The sequence below is a fragment of the Grampus griseus genome (assembly GCF_964374135.1).
Source record: "Grampus griseus genome assembly, chromosome: 18".
NCBI classification, from domain to species: Eukaryota; Metazoa; Chordata; class Mammalia; order Artiodactyla; family Delphinidae; genus Grampus; species Grampus griseus.
The window spans coordinates 55,005,867-55,028,753 of NC_139012.1; the positions used below are offsets into that span (position 1 = coordinate 55,005,867).

At 43.5% G+C, this 22,887-nt stretch overlaps 1 protein-coding gene and 1 pseudogene across 2 annotated transcripts; both read right to left on the reverse strand.

The window, feature by feature from the left end:
- Positions 1–3,272: 3,272 nt before the first annotated feature.
- On the reverse strand, positions 3,273–5,360 carry LOC309835876 (kelch repeat and BTB domain-containing protein 6; the record flags this gene model as incomplete). Its single annotated transcript, XM_082675594.1, has 1 exon — positions 3,273–5,360. The coding sequence occupies one exon, from the start codon at positions 5,358–5,360 to the stop codon at positions 3,273–3,275; it is 2,088 nt and encodes a 695-aa protein (XP_082531720.1).
- A 7,904-nt stretch (positions 5,361–13,264) lies between these two features.
- On the reverse strand, positions 13,265–16,661 carry LOC309835904 (cell division control protein 42 homolog; annotated as a pseudogene). The gene is made up of 5 exons: positions 16,565–16,661; positions 16,313–16,445; positions 14,087–14,197; positions 13,886–13,952; positions 13,265–13,680 (listed from the first exon to the last, which is right to left on the reverse strand). The product of its transcript is annotated as a cell division control protein 42 homolog (transcript).
- Positions 16,662–22,887: the final 6,226 nt, after the last annotated feature.

Consider the following 22,887-nt stretch of genomic DNA (forward strand, 5'->3'; position numbering starts at 1 on the left):
CCCCACAGACTAGGCTGTTTTAGGACAAAATGTCTCAGATATGGATGGAATGTTATACAACAGTATCTGTTTCCTACTCTCCCTGTGCCTTGGACCATGTTGAGTCCTCAAGGTTAAAGATGTGAGGAATGGAAGTTTGATGAAACAGATAAGAATGACAAAGGGCGCAGAGTAAAGGAGGGGGGGCCCTTCCCCCTATTCTGCACAAACCTATGCCTCCATGGTACTCTGAGGTTTGGCAACTTCGGTGAACAGTGTCTTTTGCTTTTTATTATTATTAAAAAAAACAATTGGTTTGTATACATTGAACCCTCTAGTTGGTTCTAAAAATGACACTGATTCTTTTAGGTTTCTACTGATAGTCACATTTTCTGTAAGTAACGTTGCTTCCTCATACTTCCCTGCTTTATCATATTTGCTCTAACAAATGTTCCTTTAAAGTTAGTTAGAATGATGAAAGGGTTAAAGGTTTTACGCAGGTATGGGGAGGAGAGACTGTCACAAGTGCTCTTATCTTGAGTCTGATGAGCTTCAGAAGTAGTCATACTTTTATAATTTCAGGGATGTTATGACACCGGCCTTTTTCTTGGGAGTAGATCAAAAGTGTTCCCCAGATTCTCAACAAGATCAGGTACAAATATTTCTACTTTACCCTTTTGGAAATCCTAACACCACTTATGGTTTGAACTTAAAAGAATTTTTTAAAATTGGGGTCCTCTGAACTTTTCAGACTACAGGGACAGATACGAAAGATAATTAACATCATTCTAAATCTTACAAATAGCAGTCCTACAAACATATTTATTAAAAGATGTGATTAATTGGAAAACAGAGACAAGGGTACTTTCCAGTCAAGAAGGGATTTCAACACTGCTAGTTGTCATTCACTGTACAAGCAAGGGTTTTATACATTTAACAGAAACAATGAATTAAAAAATCAAAGTCTAGATTCTAGTATGTTTTATTTGTAACTAATCACATACAAATCACTTATCCGTAAAATAATGATTAACAACTATTCTCTAATTCACAAATATAGCACGAAACCAAATTCTTCCCAAGAAAATCTCTTTGTAAACCAAGATATTACTACTATTTCGCTTAGGCTTTAACTTAAAGGTTGAAAATGACAATTGGAGAATCTGTCTTTTATCAATCAGTTGCACACCTTAATTCTGCAGAAGGATAGTCTGGTTGAGATCATCACTGTTCTATTTCAACCCGACAAAGGAAAAAGCTATCAACAAGAAGTTCCTGGTGAAGAAAAAGTTGGCCAAAAAAATAACCCTATTGAGAAACAGCTTTGTGTTAAGGACACTGCCGAAAACAACCCTGATGTCAAATGGAACAAAATTGAGCCTCAGGCAACTAAAAGCATGTCTGTCCTTCTGAAGGAACACATACTGGTAGGATAAGCAAGCATCTTATTTCACTAAAAATGTTGAACAGGAATGTCTTGTAGAATCTTCAAACAGCCCATCAAAATGGCTAAGAAATATCTTTAAAAAAAAAAAACAACCTTTTACGTCTTCCTCTCTGTTTTCATCCTATGGTATTTCAATAAAAAATCCAGTTCCCTACCAGAAAGAGCACATTCCTCTGTACTCTGCCCGGGTGTAAGAAATGTTAGCACGCTGTCACTAGAGAATAAACACAGAAGAGGAATTATCATGTCACTGAATGAAGATTCAGGGAGATCATTCTGATTGTGTGTAGAAAAAGTTATACACCATAAACATCTGGTCACTTATCATGTATATGTATCAATAACAACTATATCTAATAAACCCTCAAGAGGTAAGCACTTATGTTTTCATGTATTTAACAATGTAAGTCTTGTGTGATTTATTCTCTATTTCTGGACTTTCTTTCCCTTACATATGCTGACAGAAACAAAGACTGGAGCATGGTTCATAGAGAAACACAGAACAGATACAAATACCATAATAAAATAGCCTTGTACACCACTGCATAGAGAAATATTTTAGACGAAATATACTTTCACTACTGGCCCCAAATGCTATCATCCACTTATGTTATTGAACTGTAAACTTTTAATAGAAAAATACCTTTAAGCTGATAATAACATTTAGCGACTTACAAAACTGACAGAATTTTTCAATGCTACACAAAACAGTTCTATACACAACTTAGAGTTTGAAAATTCTTTGCTGGCACTTGATCTTATAGTTGACAGACACAATAGCTACTGATTTCAATAAAATACTGTTCTTAACTAATACATACTTTCAAAACCAATATTACTCACAAAACAGTAAAGAATAATCACATCTTGTTGACAAATCTTCTAAGATAAACACCAAAACTGTACAGCCAAAATATTTTAAGAATCACATAAACTTTTTAGGACAGTGGATAAAAATTTTCACAATCATGTCCAGTGAAAAAAGGATTATTCCTCTGATTCAGTGAAGCATGTATCAAGTATAGATTTAAAATATGAACCTACAAAGCAAGTTACTGGGTTTTTGTTTTTTTTTTTAAAAAGGTTTTTAGATGATTGGTGACACTACTAGAATGGAATTTTTTTAGATGGAAAATTGGTCACTATTTGCAAATTACACGTTATATTACAGATTTAAAACTGAAATTTCTTTTCAAAAAGTAGAATCCTGTTTTTTTGTTTTTACTTTCAGTGAGCGTATGACCATTCTATATATTATCACAAATGAAATCACCATTCAGTCACATTAAACATAGGTATTTTTTTTTCACAAAAGAGGAGAAAACTGAACTAAAACTTAGCAGACTATATGTGTTAGAACACATTTTGTAAAAACCCACTAGTTTAAAGTTTTGGAAATCTACTACACTGTTCTGAAGGAAAATATATGCTTTCCAACCCTCTCTAATAATTCCTAACCAATCAGTTTTTCTATTGTAGAAATTAAAATTCAAGTTGAAGTATTTGTGGCACAAGACAGAATGTAAGATTTGATAATAGAAGACTATTGATTACAACTAACTTATATTGTCATCAAACATAAACATACTAAACAATCAACACTGGACTTTTAGAACAGTAAATTATTAAATAGGTTGATTTCTTTTAATGTTTAAATTCTGTAACATTAAATTACGTTAGTATTTCAAACAATACCCTTTCTAAACCAAACCTGAAATTAATCAACTTTTTTTCTTTTTTTTTTTTCCAGCAAAACGAAAGGGTCTCTTTAAGATACCTTCCAAAGCAGTAAAAACACCTTAGAGTTTCAGCTTATCTATAACACACTCTGCTGACCCTGCGCATTTCATTGAGGGGCTACCTGAACCCACAAATCATCATCAGATAAAGAACTTGAACTTCCTGACTCAGAGTCCAGCTCACTGAATCCACCTAAATCCCACTCAGTGCTAGATTCACTGGGCACTTCTTCCTCCTCAGTGAGAAAACTCTGACCAGGTTCAAGGCAGGAAGGATAAACGCGAGCTGAAAGGCAAAAAAAGTTAGAATCAAACTGGAACAGGCCTAATGTGGTACCTATATTAATCCACTGGTCACCCCTAATATCATATTCATACACGGTCACCCGGTTCTTTTTCCACTGCGGGGTGCGTGAGGTGATCAGCAACAGTTTTTGGCCATGATTGATAATCCGGTAGTTGTTAGTCTCTGACACCAAGGGAATGTTATTAATCTGCCTCCACTCTCCTCTGACTGGATTGTAGACCTTCATGACAGGGATGTCGCAGATGCAATAGATCTCATCATTGAAGACACAGGCTTCCTGAAAATCATTGCGCTTCAGAGAAACACACTTCAGCCACATATTGTGGCTGGGATCAAAGCAGAACATGCGCTTACTATTGAGAGCGTAAAGATAGTTCTGAATTACCATCAGATCGAAGGAAATAAAAGAATGGGGCAGGGGAGCCACCAGTGCCCACTGGTTCCTCTGGACACTGTAGCACTCCACCTCCTTCAGTTTAATGCCGGTAATAGGGTCTCGCCCACCCAAAATGTAAATGTAGCCATTGAGGTATGCCACATCCATGCCCTCACGGCAGAGCAGGCGGTCAGCAAGTTGCTGCCAACTATTCTGGGCTGGTTTATACACCCAGAGGTCTTTCCTGGGCTGGGCGGCCAGATAGATGTCATGGTCTGGAGAGACACAGACAGCTAAGGTGGTCACAGTCCTAGTGTGAGCAAGGCAGGTCAAAGGTGATGGCACTTTGTAAATGTCCCCCGAGTATGGGTCACAGCACAGAAAGGGATCTCTGGGATGTCCAAAGAAGATCACCATCTTCTTGGCATACACACCCAGCCTCTGGGGTGGATTTTCTGCCACTGATACAACAGAGCTGCTGCTGCAGCCGCCGCCGCCACCAGCGCCGCTAACGACACTGCTAACGCCGCCGCCGCCACTGCTGCTGCTGCCACCGCTGCTGCTCTCTGGCTTTGGCACCAGAGACTTGCACAACGTGTCACCATATCGCATCTGCCGGGCCCCTTCAACAAGGTCCAGACAGTACTTCTTCACCATGGTGTTGGTCAACAGCCCCTCCAGGTAATTCCGATCTTCATCGGTGAAGTGTGTCCAGCGGACACACTTGAAGACTTCTGCAGCGCTGGGACCCCGCTCCTTGGGAGCCGCCTCCAACCACTGCACCGCCACGTGGCACACGGTCTGCTCATGCTCGATGTTTAGGCTGTCCAGGCGCAGGACAGTCAGAAGTTGGGCCAGGGTCAGATCTGCCAGAGACTCCTCCCGAATCGAACTCATCTGGCTGAGCTGCTTGAAGTTGTGGGCTATAAACGACTGAGCCTGTGATCGCAGCTTGCGATGGCCAAAGGCGTCGGCGAACTTGAAGATGGCCGTGCAGTTGGCCAGGTCAAGGCGGCGGGCTAGGAAGGAGGCACAGGCTTCACGCACATACTCGAGCTGCAGCATGTCGGAGGCGGCGTACAGGCGCTCCACGTTGGATTCACTCAGAGACACACGACCCGTGTAGCAGTAATCGACCAGCACCTCGAAGGACTCGGCATCCACATCGTGCATGGTCACGTTCGTCTGGTGACTTTCGTACATGCCGCCGGTGAACATGCTCTTGAAGTAGGGACACGCGGCAGCCAGCACGTTACGGTTGCAGGGGAAGAGGCGGCCCGTGCCAGGCCCGCTGCCAGGCGTGACCACCTCGATGGTCACATCACAGAGCAGCCGCGCGTCGTAGAAGGACTTGAGCTGGGCCAGCAGGGCTGCGGAATGGGCCGTGTCCTTCAGCTCCTCCGGGCCCGTGAAAAAAGCTGAAACCGTGGGTTTGTGAACCCTTTTGGGCCGCTTCCCGCCGCGGGGACTGGCAAGGCGGCGAGAGCGCGAAGCTTCTTCCCGGGACTGCATGGTGGAGATGCTGGCGGAGAGCTGAGGACGAGTACGGGTGCAAGGACCGGGCTCTGGCGCCTCCTCACTCTCTGCTCGCTGACGCTAAGACCGCGGTGTCTCCGGAGAGACTGCAGCACGGGTCCATTTATTTAAGTCAACCCTAAGCCGCGGTGCCGCCTCCCTCGACCGCGTAGACCGCGTCCGACTCACCCGTTTCCAGTTCCACGCCCTTTCTCCGCCTCAGCTCGCCCTCACAGGACCTACTGGCTGGAACCGAGCGATCCGCCACCGCCGCGCTGGCAACACCAGTAGGCGTCCAGGAGAACTACGGCTCCCAGGTTACCTTTCGCGCCTCGAGGCACGACGGGGCCCTCCGGACTCTGCGGCATAGGCTGCGGCACCAGCTGCGGCACGGGCTGCGGCACGGTAGCCGCTTTGCATGTTGGGAGTAGTAGTAGCCGCAACAACATCGCGAGATTGTCGGCTGTTCATTGTTTCGGATGACGGAGTTAGAAATCGCTAATTCTCTTCTATTCGGTGTTATGGTTTCGAACTTTGGGTGTGGAATTCAGTTTAGATACCCGTTCTAGTGTTCATTAGTTGTTTGACTTCTCAGAGTTCTTGTTTTTGAAAACGTTAATAGCAATAGTATTTCATAGCGTGTGACGATTGAACTAAATTGCGTAGGTGATATACCTCTAAACGTAGGCTGGATATACTTGCTCTGAATAAATATTTGTTGATTAGTAGAATAACATACTTATACGTAGTACCCATAATATAAAGGTTCAATAAGTTTTAGCTTTTCTTCTAACGTTTATGAAAGATGTAGCAACCTCTCATTTGAAATCATGAGCCTGTAGGAAAATGGGAAAAACCCTGCAGGTTTCTGCAGAGATACCTTTAAGTTTTGGGGGTTTTGTTTTTTTAATAAATAGATTTTAAGATCAGTTTTAGGTTTACTGGAAAATCCAACAGAAAGCTACAGGAAGCTCCCACATATTCCACCCCGTCTCAGTTTCCGCTGTTTACAACATATTGCATTAGTGTGTGCCGTTGTTACAAGTGATGAACTTAACACTGATATATCATTAATTAAAGCGTGTAGTTTAATGTTAGGGTTTACTCTTTGTGTTGTACAGGTCTATGGGTTTTGAAAAATGTATGTCATGTACCTATCATCGTTACAGTAATATACAGAATCGTTTCACGGTCCTAAAAATCCTCTGTTCAATCTACTTATGCCTCCTCTTCCTTGCCCCCAGCCCCTGGGAAACATTGATCTTTTTATTGTCTAGTTTTATCTTTTCCAGAGTGTCTTGCAGTTGGAATATATCTTCTTTCACTTGGTAATATTCAGTTAAGATTCCCATGTCTTTTCACGGTTTGATAGTCATTTCTTTTTATCATTGAGTAATATTCCATTGTGTACGTATACCAGTTTACTTATCTATTTCCCTGCTAAATGACATTTTGTTAGCTTTGAATTTTTGCAATTATGAATAAAGCTGCTATAAACACTCGTGTTGGTTACTGCATGGACATAAGTTTTCAACTCATTTTGGTATACGCCAAGGACTGTGACTGCTGGATCACATGGTAATACTATGTTTAACTTTGTAAGGAAGTGCCAAAATGTTTTCCAAAGTGGTGGCTTGTACTGTTTTGCATTCCCACCAGCAATTAATGAGCGTTCCTATTGTTCCACATCCTCCCTAGCATTTGGTATTGTCAGTATTTTGGATTTTACACTGTGCAGCCTTTAAACTTGCCTCTCTGGGAGAAAATTCTGAAGGATCTGATCATATTTTAAACATCTAGCAATATCTGCAGGGCTGTTCAACTGTGGTCTCAGCAGTATGTATGAATTTTCTCAAGTACGCAAATCAAGAATTTGTGGTCTCACAAAATCTATATTTCATGTTCCAGAAGTAGGGCTGAAGTATATTTCATTAATTAAATAATTAATTCTTAATTAATTCTTAAATAATTAATGAATTAATTCATTCATTAATTAATTAAATCAAGAATTTGTGGTCTCACAAAGTCTATATTTCATGTTCCAGAAGTAGTGCTGAAGTATTTTCATTAATTAAATAATTAATTCTCTTCTAATCCAGTATAGCTCCTTTCACTACCATCCCCAAATTAACTGAAGATTCTGGAATTCTAGTTATTAAGGAGAATTTTAAATAAAAATATTTAACAAAGAGACCCTGTACTGTGTGGGATCCTAAGAGTTCAGCATCATACATACCCAAACATCCCTTGAATTAGTCTGGTCTAATGTATGCTTTACAAAAGTGTTTTTATATTTGTATTTATCAACATTGTTTCACTATAAAATCCTCAAAATAAATTGTGCTCAGTCATTGAGTTTTAACTTTTTCATATGTGCCTCTAACAGTGTAATTTGCTTTCGACTGCTTTTCACAAAATTCAAAACATTTATTAGACACTGTGCTGTAAGGCCTACAGCAGTATTGTTCAGTAACATTTTCTGTGATGACGAAAACGTTCTATGTCTGGGTTATCCATTATGGTAGCCATTAGCCACATGTGGCTCTTAAACACTTGAAATGTGGCTAATGCAACTGAGGACTGAAGTTTTCATTTTAGAAACAAAGCATTGGCAGCAACAAATCTTTTCAACAAATCTACCAAAACAACTGGATCATAATGGGAAAAAATTAACCTTGAAACTGACAGCGTTGAACTTTACCTAATCCCTGTGCCACAGGACAAACAGTGATGATTAAGAAATCTCTTCAACCGTTTTTTTTTTTTCCTCCCTGGAGATGATCCTATCCTTTTGTGATTGGAAATAGGTAACTGCGGCAAACCACCTTCTCCCGCGTGACTTAGATGAGAGTCATTGTCTACTCTTTCTCATGACTACCATAGGGCTCACAGAGGAGCCCCTTATTTACCTGTGAGAAGGTTAAACACAGACGTTTCCATTTTTGCCTGAACCTGCCAACAAGGCCACACACAGGGTCTCTAACTCCAAGTCCTTTGTCTCATGAATGATTAACTGAGATTAGAAGTGCGCCCATGGAAATTCCCTGGCGGTCCAGTGGTTAGGACCCGGTGCTCTCACTGCTAGGCCCAGGTTTGATCCCTGGCCGGGGAACTACGATCTCACAAGATGCGCTGTGAGGCAAAAAAAAAAAAAAAAAAAAAAGAAGTGCGCCCAAACTAGCTAGACACCAAAATACACATTTCCTAGTCAGCCGACCAAGACTTCCCCTAGTTACAAAAGCAATTCTAACTGTAAACTACTCTACCTATAACTTGTCCAAACCCTCCCTATAACAGTCTAAGGCAAACTCACCCTGCCTTTGATTCTGAACTGTTCTCCACGATGGCAATATTCTGAATAAACTCAGTTTCCTTACTTGTTTGGTTTTTGTCTTTGACAGTTTGGTGCCATTACTGGAATGGAACTAGAAGCCCACCTCTGGGCCCCCATCTTCTCCACCCCGGTCCTGAGGCTTTTTGAGCCCCTGTGCCGCTTCCCTGAAGGGCGATTTAGGGATCTCAGGCTGGAGTCCAGCCCCTGATCCATGTGCTGCAGAAAACTATCTGTGGTAGCATGGTAAGGATTTGATTTTGGTTTTGGGGGCCATCTCTCAGTTTGGTTTGGTTTTGGTGGGTTGTTTTTTTTTTTTTTTTTTTTTTTGCGGTACGCGGGCCTCTCACTGTTGTGGCCTCTCCTGTTGCGGAGCACAGGCTCTGGACGCGCAAGCTCAGCTGCCATGGCTCACGGGCCCAGCCGCTCCGCGGCACGTGGGATCCTCCCGGACCCGGGCACGAACCCATGTCCCCTGCATCGGCAGGCGCACTCTCAACCACTGCGCCACCAGGGAAGCCCTCTTGGTTTGGTTTTGTTGCTAGCTATTGTTTAATAGCTCTGTAGTGACCTTAATGGGAAGGAATTCTAAAAAAGAGTGGATATATGTATACGTATAATTGATTCACTTTGCTGCACAGCAGAAACTAACACAACATTGTAAAACAGCTATAGTCCAATAAAAATTAAAAAAAAAAAAAAGACCCCTTCCCTGAGACCAAGACAACCCTGAGGGTTTCTGGGATTAGGTGCCTATTGCTGAGCCGGATCCCTAGCTTTTTCACGATCGCCTCGCCTCTCTATGCCACGACCAAGGAAACAACGCTGATCCCTCGAACTGGGACTCCTTCCACGTCTGTGTTTCAAAACCTGAAAAACTCTATCCTCTTCTTCCACCTTTAGACCCCTCAATTACTCGTTACCCTTTTCCCTCTTTATACACAAAAAAAGAAGGACATGTATATCCTTGTTTGCGGGATGGTTAGAAGCTTTTTTTCTGCAAACAGGCTACTGCCACAACTGTAGCTAAGCTGGTACCAGAAAGAATTTTCCGTACGTGGGGGTCCCTTTGTTCCTCTCTAGTGACAGAGGAACCCACTTCAACAGTAAGGTTATTGAGGATATTCAACAAATACTTCCACTGCTACAAAAATTTCACTGTCTTAGCCACCCTCAATCCTCTGGAAAAATAAAGCAGGCCAACAGTGCTCTTAAATTCAAACTAGCCAAACTCTCTGAGGCATCCAACCTGCCCCAAATCTTGTACTTGGTCCTGGAGATCCTCAGATCCTCCCCCTCCAGTCAACACTGATTATTCCCTTATGCATAATTATGTATTATGAAATAATACTGGCAGGCCAATGAAGATTTCTCACCTCTTCTGGACCTTACGTGACCCTAATTTGATCTAATATCTATCCTTGTATCACCTCACACTGGTCCGAACGGCCATCATCAAAAAGTCTACAAACAATGAATGCTGGAAAGGGTGTGGAGAAAAGGGAACCCTCTTGCACTGCTGGTGGGAATGTAAATTGGTACAACCGCTGTGGAGAACAGTATGGGGGTTCCTTGAAAAACTAAAAATAGAATTACCATATGATCCAGCAATCCCACTCCTGGGCAAATATCCAGAGAAAACCATAATTTGAAAAGATACATGCACCCCAATGTTCACTGCAGCACTATTTTCAATAGCCAAGACATGGAAGCAACCTAAATGTCCATCAACAGAGGAATGGTTAAAGAAGATGTGGTACATCTATACAATGGAATATTAGCCATAAAAAAAGATGAAATAATGCCATTTGCAGCAACATGCGTGGACCTGGAGATTATCATACTCAGTGAAGTAAGTCAGACAGAGAAAGACAAATATCATATGATATCACTCATATGTGGACTCTAGTTCTTTTAAATGATATAAATGAACTTATTTACAAAACAGAAACAGACTCACAAATTTCAAAAACAAACTTACGGTTACCAAAGGGGAAAGGTGGGGGGAGGCATAAATTAGGAGCTTGGGACTAACATACACACTACTATATATAAAACAGATAACTAACAAGGACCTACTGTACAGCACAGGGAACTCTACTCAATATTCTGTAATAACCTATGTGGGAAAAGTATCTGAAAAAGAATGAATATATGCACACGTATAACTGAATCACTTTGCTATACACCTGAAACTAGCACAACATTATAAATCAACTATACTCCAATAAAATTTTTTAAAAATAATATCTATCCTTAAATATTGTTAAAGTTTTATTAAATACACTCATATTTATCATCAACAGGTCAGGTTTCCTTTCCCACCACACACCCTACATGACCTTCAAATTGGAAATTCCCTCTTCCAGAAAAGATACCACCAAAAGACCAACCTTGAATCCCAGTGGAAGGGATCTTACACTGTGTCCTAACCACCAATACCGCCACAAAACTACAAGGGGTACAACATGTACTTTATGTGTCACGATTAAAAAATGCAAAACAGGCACCCCCGGAGCAGGCAGCAGCATTATTCCTGCATGGGCCCCGGCTGCCGTTCGCATGCGCGGCTGGGAGGAGGGCAGCTGACTTCCTCCAACTAAAAAAAGAGAGAAGGATGTTCCCCCAAACCCTCCCTTCTGGTCCCTGGTAGAGCGCTCAGAACTGATGACCACTTCAAAAAAGAAAAAGATGCCATCCGCAAAAAAAAAAAAAAGAAAAGCAAAACAATTTCGGTTTCTCATGTAAGGAGCGTGGAAGTCACCGCTCTATCCTAACAACAATTAAAAAGCTGAATGGAGTGAAAAATCAACAACTCTTCTTGGATCCATAAGAGAGGGGAGGACACAGGGCACACGGCTGTTCCCAAGACTGGAGACGCAACAACAGGGAGTACTGGCTTACCGGGAGGGCAGACGCAGGGGCAGGAACCGTGGCAGGAACCAGGGCTGAGGTAGGAAGAATCCAAACACAACTGACAAATTGCTAGAGGCTCAGGGCAGACACCTCTGAAGTTAAAAGCTCCAGAGGACCCATTCAAAGGGGGGCCTCCGACTCTGGGAGCTTGAGAGTTTTCACGGTAAACATGGGAGAAAAATCCCCTCGTGCTTCCGAAGGGAGAGGGGAAATGGAGCCTGTTTTTAAATACCCCAGGGCACTCTCGCACCAGGCCTGCCCTCAGGAGAAACTAGTTAATCAGAGCCTAATCTGCTGGGGTCTTATAAGAGCCCGACTAAGGGAAATACCCAGCTCCACTTAACTATAGCCTTCCAGGTGGGAGAAGGAAAATACCCAACTCCAGCCCACTCTATCCCACCTAAGGGGAAGGAAAACAGTAAAAAACACACTTAAAGCTCACAGTTCAGAGGCACAGGCTCCCTAAAAGGCTGAAACCTAATCATGAACAATAGGGCTTCCCCTCCCCACTCCTCACGGCTGCATTACTACAGGCCTATTTGCTGCAGTTCCCTTTACCCAGCACATCAGGTCCCAATATCAACAAAAACTTAAAAGGCAAAACCACAATTTTTTTTTGATAGGGAAAAAAATGTTTTTTAATTGCATACTCAATCCATTTTGTGTATTTCAGAAGGTGCAGTACTTTTCTTCATTTGTCAGTGAAAAAAGTTAGAAATTAACTTAAAAAAAATCAATGGCAAATGGCAAACCAATTTCCTTGAGAGTCAGGATCACATATATAGTGCATCCTAGAACAGAGGAGGGGCAAGACAGATTCCAACCACTTTTCATGAGTTTCGTCAAATACTGGACCTATTCAAGGGTGAAGAGAAAAGGCAACTTTCAAAAAGAGTATATATATATATATGTATATATGTAAAGTTTTTCTTTTTTAGCCCCACTGCGCGGCTTGCGGGATCTTAGTTCCACCTACCAGGGATCGAACCCAGGCCTACGGCGGTGAAAGCACGGAGTCCTAAACACTGGGCTGCCAGGGAATTCCCAAAAAGGAGTATATTGTTAAATGAGGCGTTTACTATACTCCTTCCTGAGAGCACCAGTTGGGGAACATGTTTTCTAAACTAGATCTAGGAAGTAGAATGTGAAATCAAGCCGTCCTCCTCCCCTTAAGGGCTGTCCAATGGTTAATGAATTAAAAAAACATGATTAAATAAAAACAAATCCCACACACACCTCCCTGCCCCACCCCCCAAAAAAGGAAAATTTAAAAAGCTAGATATCCCAGATTGCTCTCCAGAGTGGAAACCGGGAACTGTTTCAACAACCCAAATTGGTCTGTTACAGAGTCATCACAAGCATGCCTTGCTTTTAAACAAAAAAACAACAACAACAAAAAATTTTTTTTGAAATGACAAAACAAAAACTAGTACTGATCATTTTTCTGACAATGCACAATCACTCAAAATTAACTATTGAGAGGGGGAAGGGGGCCATACCTATGGGCCTTGTCTCACGGGAGTGAATGTGGGTAGGTGCAGGGCATTTGTCATTATTGCAAAAACGAATCTTAATTTTTAAGATTGTTTGATTTAAACATTGCTTTTAGTATGATGCCGACACCAGCTGTGCAGAAAGGCCTCTGGAGAGACGGTCATAGCAGCACACACCTGCAGCTCCTCAGTTCTGGAGGCTCCAGGGCAGCCCATATTGCTTTGTTAAATACACTCTTTAGGCCTTCCTGTATGAGTGCAGAACACTCCACATATTTGACAGCCTTCAGGTCACTGGCCAGTTTTTCAGCAGCCTCTGGAGTGACAGGATTCCGTTTATTCTTGGCAAGTTTCTCAATAGTGGAGTGGTCATCTCTGAGATCAATTTGGGTCCCAATAAGCATGAAAGGAGTCTTTGGATAGTGGTAAGTTATCTCAGGCACCCCCTTTTCTTTCACATTTTGAATGAGGATGGAGAGACCACTGAAAAACAGACTAGAAATACATCTGTTTGTGGATAACTCAGAGGTTATCTGTCATAATCCTCTTGCCCTGCAGTATCAAAAAGTCCAAGAGTAGGGCTTCCCTGGTGGGGCAGTGGTTGGGAGTCCGCCTGCCGATGCAGGGGACACGGGTTTGTGCCCTGGTCCGGGAGGATCCCACGTGCCGCGGAGCGTCTGGGCCCGTGAGCCATGGCCGCTGAGCCTGCGCTCCGCAACGGGAGAGGCCACGGCGGTGAGGGGCCCGCGTACCACACACACACACAAAAAAAGTCCAAGAGTATATGGCTCTCCACCAATCATAACTGTGACTGCACAGTTGTCAAAAACAGTCCATACAGGGACTTCCCTGGTGGTCCAGTAGTTAAGACTCCATGCTTCCACTGCAGGGGCCACGGGTTCTATCCCTGGCTGGGGAACTAAGATCCCTGCATACTGTGTGTGGTGTGGCAAAAAAAATTTAAAAAAACAGTTGGTACATACTCAGATGGAAATTTGTTTGTTGTGTAGGATATCAGGAGACATGTTTTACCAACAGCACCATCGCCGACAACACACTTAATTGTCTGCGTTGCTGAAACGGTTCTGTATCCACTTTAAATATTTCAAATTTGATGCTGACCTCAGCTCCACTGCCCACAAAACCACAATTTGAAGAGACAGAGCAAGCATCAGAACCAGACATGGCAGGAATGTTGGAATTATCAGACCAGGAATTGAAAACAACTATAAATGATATGCTAAGGGTTCTAAGGATGAAATAGACAGGATGCAGGAACTGATGGGCAATGTAATCAGAGAGATGGAAATCCTAAGAAAAAAACCAAAAAGAAATGATAGAGGTTCTGGTTCAAGATGGTGACATAGGAAAATCCTGAACTCACCTCCTCCCATGGACACACCGAATTTATGTGGAACAGTTTCCTCTGAAAGAAAGCTAAAAACTGGCAGAGCAGCCCTTCACACCTGGTAAACGAGAGGGAAGCCACATGGAAGCAGAAAGGCTGAGGCAGAATCTCACCATAAATCCCCCACCCCCAGTGCAGGGATCTGCAACAGAAGGGAACTCAAAACCCGAATCGTCTCACTGAGGAGTGAAGGGTCTATACCCCATATTGGGCACCCCAACCTTTAAGACCTGCACCCAAGAGACAAGCCCCCAAATATCTGGCTTAGAAGACCAGCAGAGCCTGCACACGGGAGACTCATGGGCTGTAGCAAACTGAGGGCTGGTGCGCAGACCCATGGGTACCAGGGCCCAGCAAAGAAGCAGCCCTTTGAAAAGTGCCCAGGCTTTCTGTGAAAAAGGACTCACTTGCTACTTTTGACAGTGTTGGTCTGAGGGGTAGAGGCCTGCTGGGAAACTCTCTGGGGATGGAGGCTGGCGGGTGCAATATTCTGGCTCTTCCTCTTTTTTTTAACTTTCATTACTTTTTTCTTTCTTTTCTTTCTTTCTCTTTCTCCCCTCCTTCCTTCTTTCCTTCCTTTCTTTTTTTGCTTTTTTTCCCCTTTTTTCTCTTTTTGGTGGGTACCATCTTTGCACTACCCCCCCCCGCCCCACCTTGCTCCAGCCAGTGGGTGCATCACCACCCTCTCTGCTGCTCTCCAGAGCACCAATATCTCCCAAAGGGGAAGAACTTCTATACATGTCCAGTGCCCCAGTTTGTATGTCTGGTGACCTGGTTTCTGTAGCTGCCACCCAAGGGATGCCCCTTGATAACCTGGCTCTGGAAGCCAGAGGGGCTTGCGCTCCTGGGTCCCACAGGGAGACAGTTCTTGGCGGGGTATCACCCCAGGGCGCTGCACAGATAGCAGGCTGAAACGCTTCCCCAGGTTTTCTGAGAAAGAGGCCTGTTTCCTTACTTGTATTTATTTATTTATTTATTTATTTATTTTTGGCTGCGTTGGGTCTTCATTGCTGCATGCGGGCTTTCTCCAGTTGCGGCAAACGGGGTCTACTCTTTGTTGCGGTGCACGGGTTTCTCACTGTGGTGGCTTCTCTTGTCGCGGAGCATGGGCTCTAGGCGCGTGGGCTTCCGTAGTTGCGGCACGCGGGCTCAGTAGTTGTGGTTCGCGGCCTCTAGAGCGCAGGCTCAGCAGTTGTGGCACACAGGCTTAGTTGCTCTGCGGCATGTGAGATCTTCCCGGATCAGGGATCAAACCTGTGTGCCCTGCCTTGGCAGGCAGATTCTTAACTACTGCTCCAGCAGGGAAGTCCCCCTGTTTCCTTCATCAGGATCTTTGCCCTAAGGGACAGGCTTCTGCTTTGGCTCACTTATGTGGGCCTATGGAGGTGCTCTCAGGGAATGGAGACCCATGGATGCAATCTTTGCTTTCTCCCTCTGTCTTGCTCCAGCTCACTGGTATCTTCCCATAAAGAGCTTATACCCTTGTCAGGTGCCCTGACTTTTGTGGCTGCTGCCAGGGGACACCTCTATATCACCTGGTTCTGCTGGCCAGTGGGGTTTATGCTCCAGGAGTCCTACAACTGGAACCAAGGAGAAAGAGTTTATAAACTCCTACCACCCCTGGGGCACGGCAGGAGGCAACAGACCCAGGAGGTCTGTCTTTCCCACAGCAAGTCGGAGAAGCCTATCGCCTTATCATTATAGCCACAGCCTGAGGGGCAGGCTTCTGATTAATGACACATCTAAGGCTGACCTTAGACCTTTCCTGAGACCTCGAGGACATGCTATCTTCATGCTTTACCTCTGCCCTGCTCCAGCGTGCCAGCATCTCTCGGAGAGGAGCTCTTCTACGTATCTGGCGCCCGTGTTTACATCTGGTGCCCTGGTTTTGGCAGCTTGATTCCTTGGCTCTGGTGGCCGGGCGGCTTGCGCTCCTGCACGTGCGCAGGACTGTAACAATCCCATAGACAGTTCTTGGCAGGCTACCACGCCAGGGCACTGCCCAAACAGCTGACTGAAACACACCCCCGGGCCTTCTGTGAAAGAGGCCTACGTTTGTCCTGGAGCTTTGGCCTAGGAGCAGGCTTTACAACTGGCATGCATCTAGAGGCTACAGAGGGGCTCAAGGAATGAAGGCCAGGGGACGCCATCTTATCCGGTCCCTCTGCCTCGCCACAGCTCACGGGTATCTCCTAGAAAGGAACTAATGCACTGTCTGGAGCCCTGATTTTTGTGACTGCTACCCCGAGGACGCCTCCAGGTTCCCTGGCTCTGGTAGCCAGTGGGGCTTATGCTTGCCGACAAGGGACTGTGTATGTTTGCATTCTGTAAGAGCTGTTGCCTGAGGGTCTGGCTTCTAATCAGCCTGACTCCTCTCCTTTGGCACTGACTGGTCTTGGTACAGCCTCAGTGACGGGGAGCTGTTAAAGGTAAAATAAACTGCTTGGCTCACAAAGGTTTGAGACAATGAAGAGCTAGGACAGCTAGAAAAATAAAGCTCATCTCCTACACAAGGCCAACGCTGCAAGACTGGGAGGGGTAACTGTTTCATCCAGTGCGTAGAAACCAACACAGAGCGTCAAGCAAAATGAAGAAACAGAGGAATGTGTTCCAAACAAAAGAACAAGATAAACCCTCAAGAAAAAACCTTAATGAAGCATAGAAAAGTTAAGAAATGATAGAGGTCAAAAACGCCATAAGAGAAATGCAGAAGGCCTTTATGGGCTTGTTAGTAGACTGGACACAGCTGAGGAAAGAATCACTGAGCTTGAAGATATATCAAGCAAAACCAAAAACTAAAAAGCAAAGAGGGACTTCCCTGGTGGTGCAGTGGTTAAGAATCCGCCTGCCAATGCAGGGGACAGGGGTTCGATCCTTGGTCTGCGAAGATCCCACGTGCCGTGGAGCAACTAAGCCCGTGCGCTACAACTACTGAGCCTGTGCTCTAGAGCCCTCAAGCCACAACTACTGAGCCTGCATTCCACAACTACTGGAGCCCTCGTGCCTAGAGCACACGCTCCACAACAAGAGAAGCCAGCGCAATGAGAAGCCCGCACACCACGACGAAGAGTAGCCCCCGCTCGCCACAACTAGAGAAAGCCCGCAAGCAGCAACAAAGACCCAACGCAGCCAAAGATAAGTAAATAAAAATAAATAAATCTATTAATAAATAAATAAATAAAAATAAAAAGCAAAGAGAACAAAGACTAGGGAAAAAAAACTGGAACAGAATCTCCAAGGACTGTGGGACAACTACAAAAGGTGTCACATACACACAGGGGGAATACTAGAAGGAAAGGAGAGAGAAAGAAATTTTTAAAAAAGTGAAACAATAATGACCTAGAATTTCTCCAACTTAATGTCAGACACCACTGCTGGGGGTCCGGGTTCCATCCCTGGTCAGGGAACTAAGATCCTGCAAGACGCGAAGCGTGACGGGAAAAAAAAAAAAAAAGAAATCATATAAAATATGCTCTCACACCACAGTGGAATTACTAGAAATCAATAACAGAAAAATAACTGGAAAATCTCAAAATGCTTGAAGATTAAACAACACACTTCTCCCCCATCCCCACCTTTATTGAGGTATGATTGACAAATAAAAATTATATATATGCTAAGTTCATACAACATGATTTTTAAGGCGTATAACATGATGATTTAATATATTTTGTGTAATGATTACCACAATCAAGTGAGTTAATACATCCAACACTTCACATAGTTACCTTTATACATTTTTTATGGTGAGGACACTTAAGATCTATTCTTAGCAGATTTCAAGTATACAGTACATTATTATTAACTATAGTCACCATGCTGTACATTAGATCCCCAGAGCTTATTCATCTTACGACTGAAATTTTGTACCATTTCACCAATCCCTCCCTATTTTCTCCACCCTCAGCCACTGGCAACCACCATTATACTACTCTCTGGTTTTATGAGTTTGAGATTTTTACATTCCATATATAAGTGAGATCATACAGTATTTGTCTTTCTGTGTCTGGCTTATTTCACTTAGCAGAATGTCCTCCAGGTTCATCCATGTTGGTGCAGATGGCAGGATTTCCTTCTTTTTTGTGGCTAATATTTCATTCTCTCTCTATATGCCACATTTATTTTATCTTTTCATCCATCGATGGACATTTAGGTTATTTCTGCTTCTTAGCTATTGTGAATAATGCTGCAGTGAACATAGGAGTGCAGACACCTCTTCAAAATACTGACTTGATTTCCTTTGGATCTGTACCCGGAAGTGGGATTTCTGGATCACATGGTAGCTCTATTTTTAACTTTTAGAGGAACCTCCATACAATTTTCCATATTAGCCCTACCAATTTAAATTCCAAACAACAGTGCTCAAGGGTTCTCTTTTTCTCCACATTGTCCTCAACACTTGTTATCTCTCATTTTCTTAATGACATTCCAACAAGTGTGAGGTGATAGCTAATTGTGATTTTGATTTGCATTTCCCTGATGATTAGTGATGTTGAACACCTTTTTGTACACCTGTCGGCCATTTGTATGTCTTCTTTGGAAAAATGTCTATTCAGGTCCTTGCCCATTGTTTAATCGGTTCATTTGAATTTTATCAAATATTTTTCCGTATTGATTGAGATGATCATATAATTTTAATCCTTCGTTTTGTTAATGTGCTGTATCACATTTATTGATTCGTGTATGTTAAGTCAACCTTGCATCCCAGGGATAACTGCCACTTCATTATGGTGTCTGTTTTTCTAGTTTCTATCATTTATTTCTATTCTAATCTTGCTTATTTCCTTTCTTCTCATACCTTTCAGTTTAGTTTGTTCTTTCTTTAGTTCCTTGAGGTATAGTTCAACTTTAGGTTGTTTATGCGAGATAGTTCTTTTTTCTTAATTTAGACATTTATCACTATAAACCTCCCTGTTAGAACTACTTTCAGAAGTTCCCTGGTGATTTAGTGGTTAGGATTCGGCACTTTGCCGTGGCCCGGGTTCAATCCCTGGTCAGTGAACTGAGATTCTGCAAGCCACATGCCACAGCCAAAAAAAAAAAAAGAACTACTTCGCTTCATCCCATATGTTTTGGTAAGTTGCATATCTATTTTTGTCTGTCTTTAAAACTTTTTGACCTTTCCTTTTGATTTCTTCTTTGACCCATATTTGTTCAGGAGTGTATTGTTTCATTTCCACATATTTGTGAATTTTCCAATTTACTTCCTGTTATTGATTTCTAGTTTCATATTGTTGTGGTCAGAAGAGACACTTACACTAATTTTATTTTCCCTTTTTCTCTCTCTCTTCTCTTTCTGGAATTCCCATAATGTCAGTGATGCTTCCTTTGATGGTATTGCATAAGTCCTGTATGCTTTCTTCACCCTTTTTCTTTTCTTCTTCTTGATCCTCTGACTGGAAAATTTCAGAAGGCTTATCTTCAAGTTCACCGATTCTTTCATCTGACTGTTGAAACTCTCTATTGAATATTTCAGGGCAGTCATTGCTTTCTTGAGTTCCAGGATTTCTGATTTTTTTTCTTTAATGATTTCTATCTCTTTGCTGAACTTCTCATTTTGTTCATGCACTATTTTCCTATTTTTGTTTAGTTATCTCTGTGTTTTTTCCCTAATTTACTGAATTTCTTTAAGAGTTTATTCTGAATTCTTTGTTCTTCAATTCATAACTCTAACTATTTTAGGGTGAGTGGAGCTTTATTAGTTTCCTTCGATGGTGTCATGTTTACCTGATTACTTGTGATTCTTGAATCCTTGCATTGTTATCTGCATATTTGAGGAAGAGTTCTCCTTTTCCAGAGCCTACGGATTTACTTTGGCAGAGAAACCGTTCGCCAGGCAGCCCAGTCTGGGGCTCTGCATGTGTCAGCTGGGAGCACCCACAGGCAAGCAGGGCTTGCTATGGGGTCTCTACTGGGCAGGGCTGTTGCCTGTGCTCTAATGTTGGGGGGCGGGCTCTGTTCTGCAGTCAGACAATGTTACTATCTGGGCTCCCTGGTGGGGAGTCTGTAGGCTCTGCTCCACCGTTGGGCAGGGTAACTAACCGGGGCTTTCCGTCCAGGTTCGGCTGCAGGCTATGCTCAACAAACAGGCGGGGCCCCGGGCTGCAATTCACGCGGGGCTGAAGGTTAGGCTCTACAGATTGACAGGGTTACTGTGCAGGAGCCTTACACAGGCTCCTCCGGATGGGTGGGGAGAGACAGCACGCTCTGTGTTTGGGCAAGGCTGCTAGCTTGGCTCCCTGTGCCCTTGGGGCGGTAGAATGAGCTCCATGGCCTGGCGGGACTGCTGGTTGTGTACCAAAACTGGATAGAGCTGCAGACTGTGCTCCCTGGCCAGATGGGGAGCAACTAGCTCAGATGCGTGGGTGGATGGAGTCACTGGCTGGGGCTCTGATCGCCGCCCTCACCAGCAGGAACACCGTGCCACAGCATGATCCCTGCACTGGTTGCTATGAGCCCTGTCCTCCTACTTTGTTTCTAGCTGACCCCATTTGGTGTAGCCCTGCTGATTCACCCAGTGTTTCCTACGAGATGAGACAGCAGCGTGCCCCCGGGGAAGCACTTCTGAATACCTGCCAAGCAGGATGTCAACCTCCGGCTCTCTTTTCCCAGCTGGAGAAACCGTAGGTGCAGGGGAACGCTGTCTGTGTGGCACTGTTCCAGCCTGGGGGAGGGGCAGGCACATGGTCAAAGTGAAACCACTCCTCTTACCCACTTAATGTGGCTTTTCTCAGTTTTGTTGTTCAAGGGGTGCTTCATCCTCAACCCTGGGTTCTAGGATTTTCACACAGGTGTAATTTTTTTGCGGGGGGGGGGGGCAAACCCCGGCCCTCGCAGTGAAAGCATGGAGTCCTAACCACTGGACTGCCAGGGAATTCCCCACCCAAGAAGAGTTGTGTCTGTGAATAGTTGCTTATTGGTCTTTCTGTGAGGGGGACCAAAACCTGGAACCTCCTAATCTGCCATCTTGCTTTCGAAGTGGAAATAACACTATTGATTCAAATAAGATGTAATTATCTTTCAACTCAAAAAAAATAAAAATAAAAGAAAGCTTTCTTTACAGAAGAATAGCAACTAGTAAACATAGAGTCAGGCAGTGATTGTTAGTGGATGCTAAAACCATGAGATGAACAGTTTTGGGTAAATACTTATTGTTGGAAAACAAGTAACACTCAAGTTCAGCATCTTTAAAATAAGCAACATTTATTACCCTGCAGTTTCTGCCAACCAGAAATCCAGGAAAGACTTAGGTGGGTTTTCCTGGCTCGCTGTTTCTCATGAGGTTGCAACAGCTGTAGGCCAGGGGTGCAGTCATCTCGAAACTCTACTTGCACTGCAGAACCTGTTCACAAGCTCTTTCACAAAATTGTTATCAGGCTTCAGTTTCTTAAATATTGTTGGAATGAGGGCCTCAGATTCTCCCCATACCACACTATCCCAGCATGAAAGGAGAGACAGAGAGACGGAGCCCACGTCAGAGTTTTTTCCATAACCTGATCTTGGAAGAGACGTCCCACTGCCACTGTCATACACTTTGTTAGAAGAATAGATAGATAGATAGATAGATGATAAATAGATAGATAGATTTATTACAAGGAGTTGGCTTATATGAATATAAAGACTGAGAAGTAGTTCAAGTCTGAGTCCGAAGGCTTGAGAAAGAAGCACTGATGGTACAAATCCCAGCCGGAGGGCGGGAGAGGACTGATGTCTCAATTCATTCAGGCGGAGAGAGTGAATTCTCTCTTCCTCTGCCCTTTTGTTCTCTTCTGGCCTTCAATGGATCGGATGATTCCCACCTACAGTGGGGTGGGCCATGTGCTTTACTGTCTATCAATTCAAATGCTAGTCTCCTCTAGAAACATCCTCACAGACACACCCAGAAAAAATATCCAGGCCAAATATCCAGGCACCTTGTGATCCACTCAAGTTGACACACAAGATTGAACATACAGTTACCAGCACTATGAGGAAGCAGCCAGACAAAGCCAGAATGCAGATTGTTCTACAAAACAACTTTGCTGGATTGTTCAAAAGTCAATGTCATAGAGAAGTACGAATCAAAACGACAATGAGGTACCACCTCACATCACTCAGAATGGCCATTATTAAAAAGTCTACAAATAAATGCTGGAGAGGATGTGGAGAAAAGGGAACCCTCCTGCACTGTTAGTGGGAATGTAAGTTGGTGTAGCCACTTGGAAAACAGTATAAAGTTTCCTCAGAAAACTAAAAATAGAATTACCATATGATCCAGCAATCCCACTCCTGGGCAATATCCGGACAAAACTATAATTCAGAAAGATACCTGCATCCCTATGTTCATAGCAGCACTATTCACAATAGCCAAGGTATGGAAACAACCTAAATGTCCAT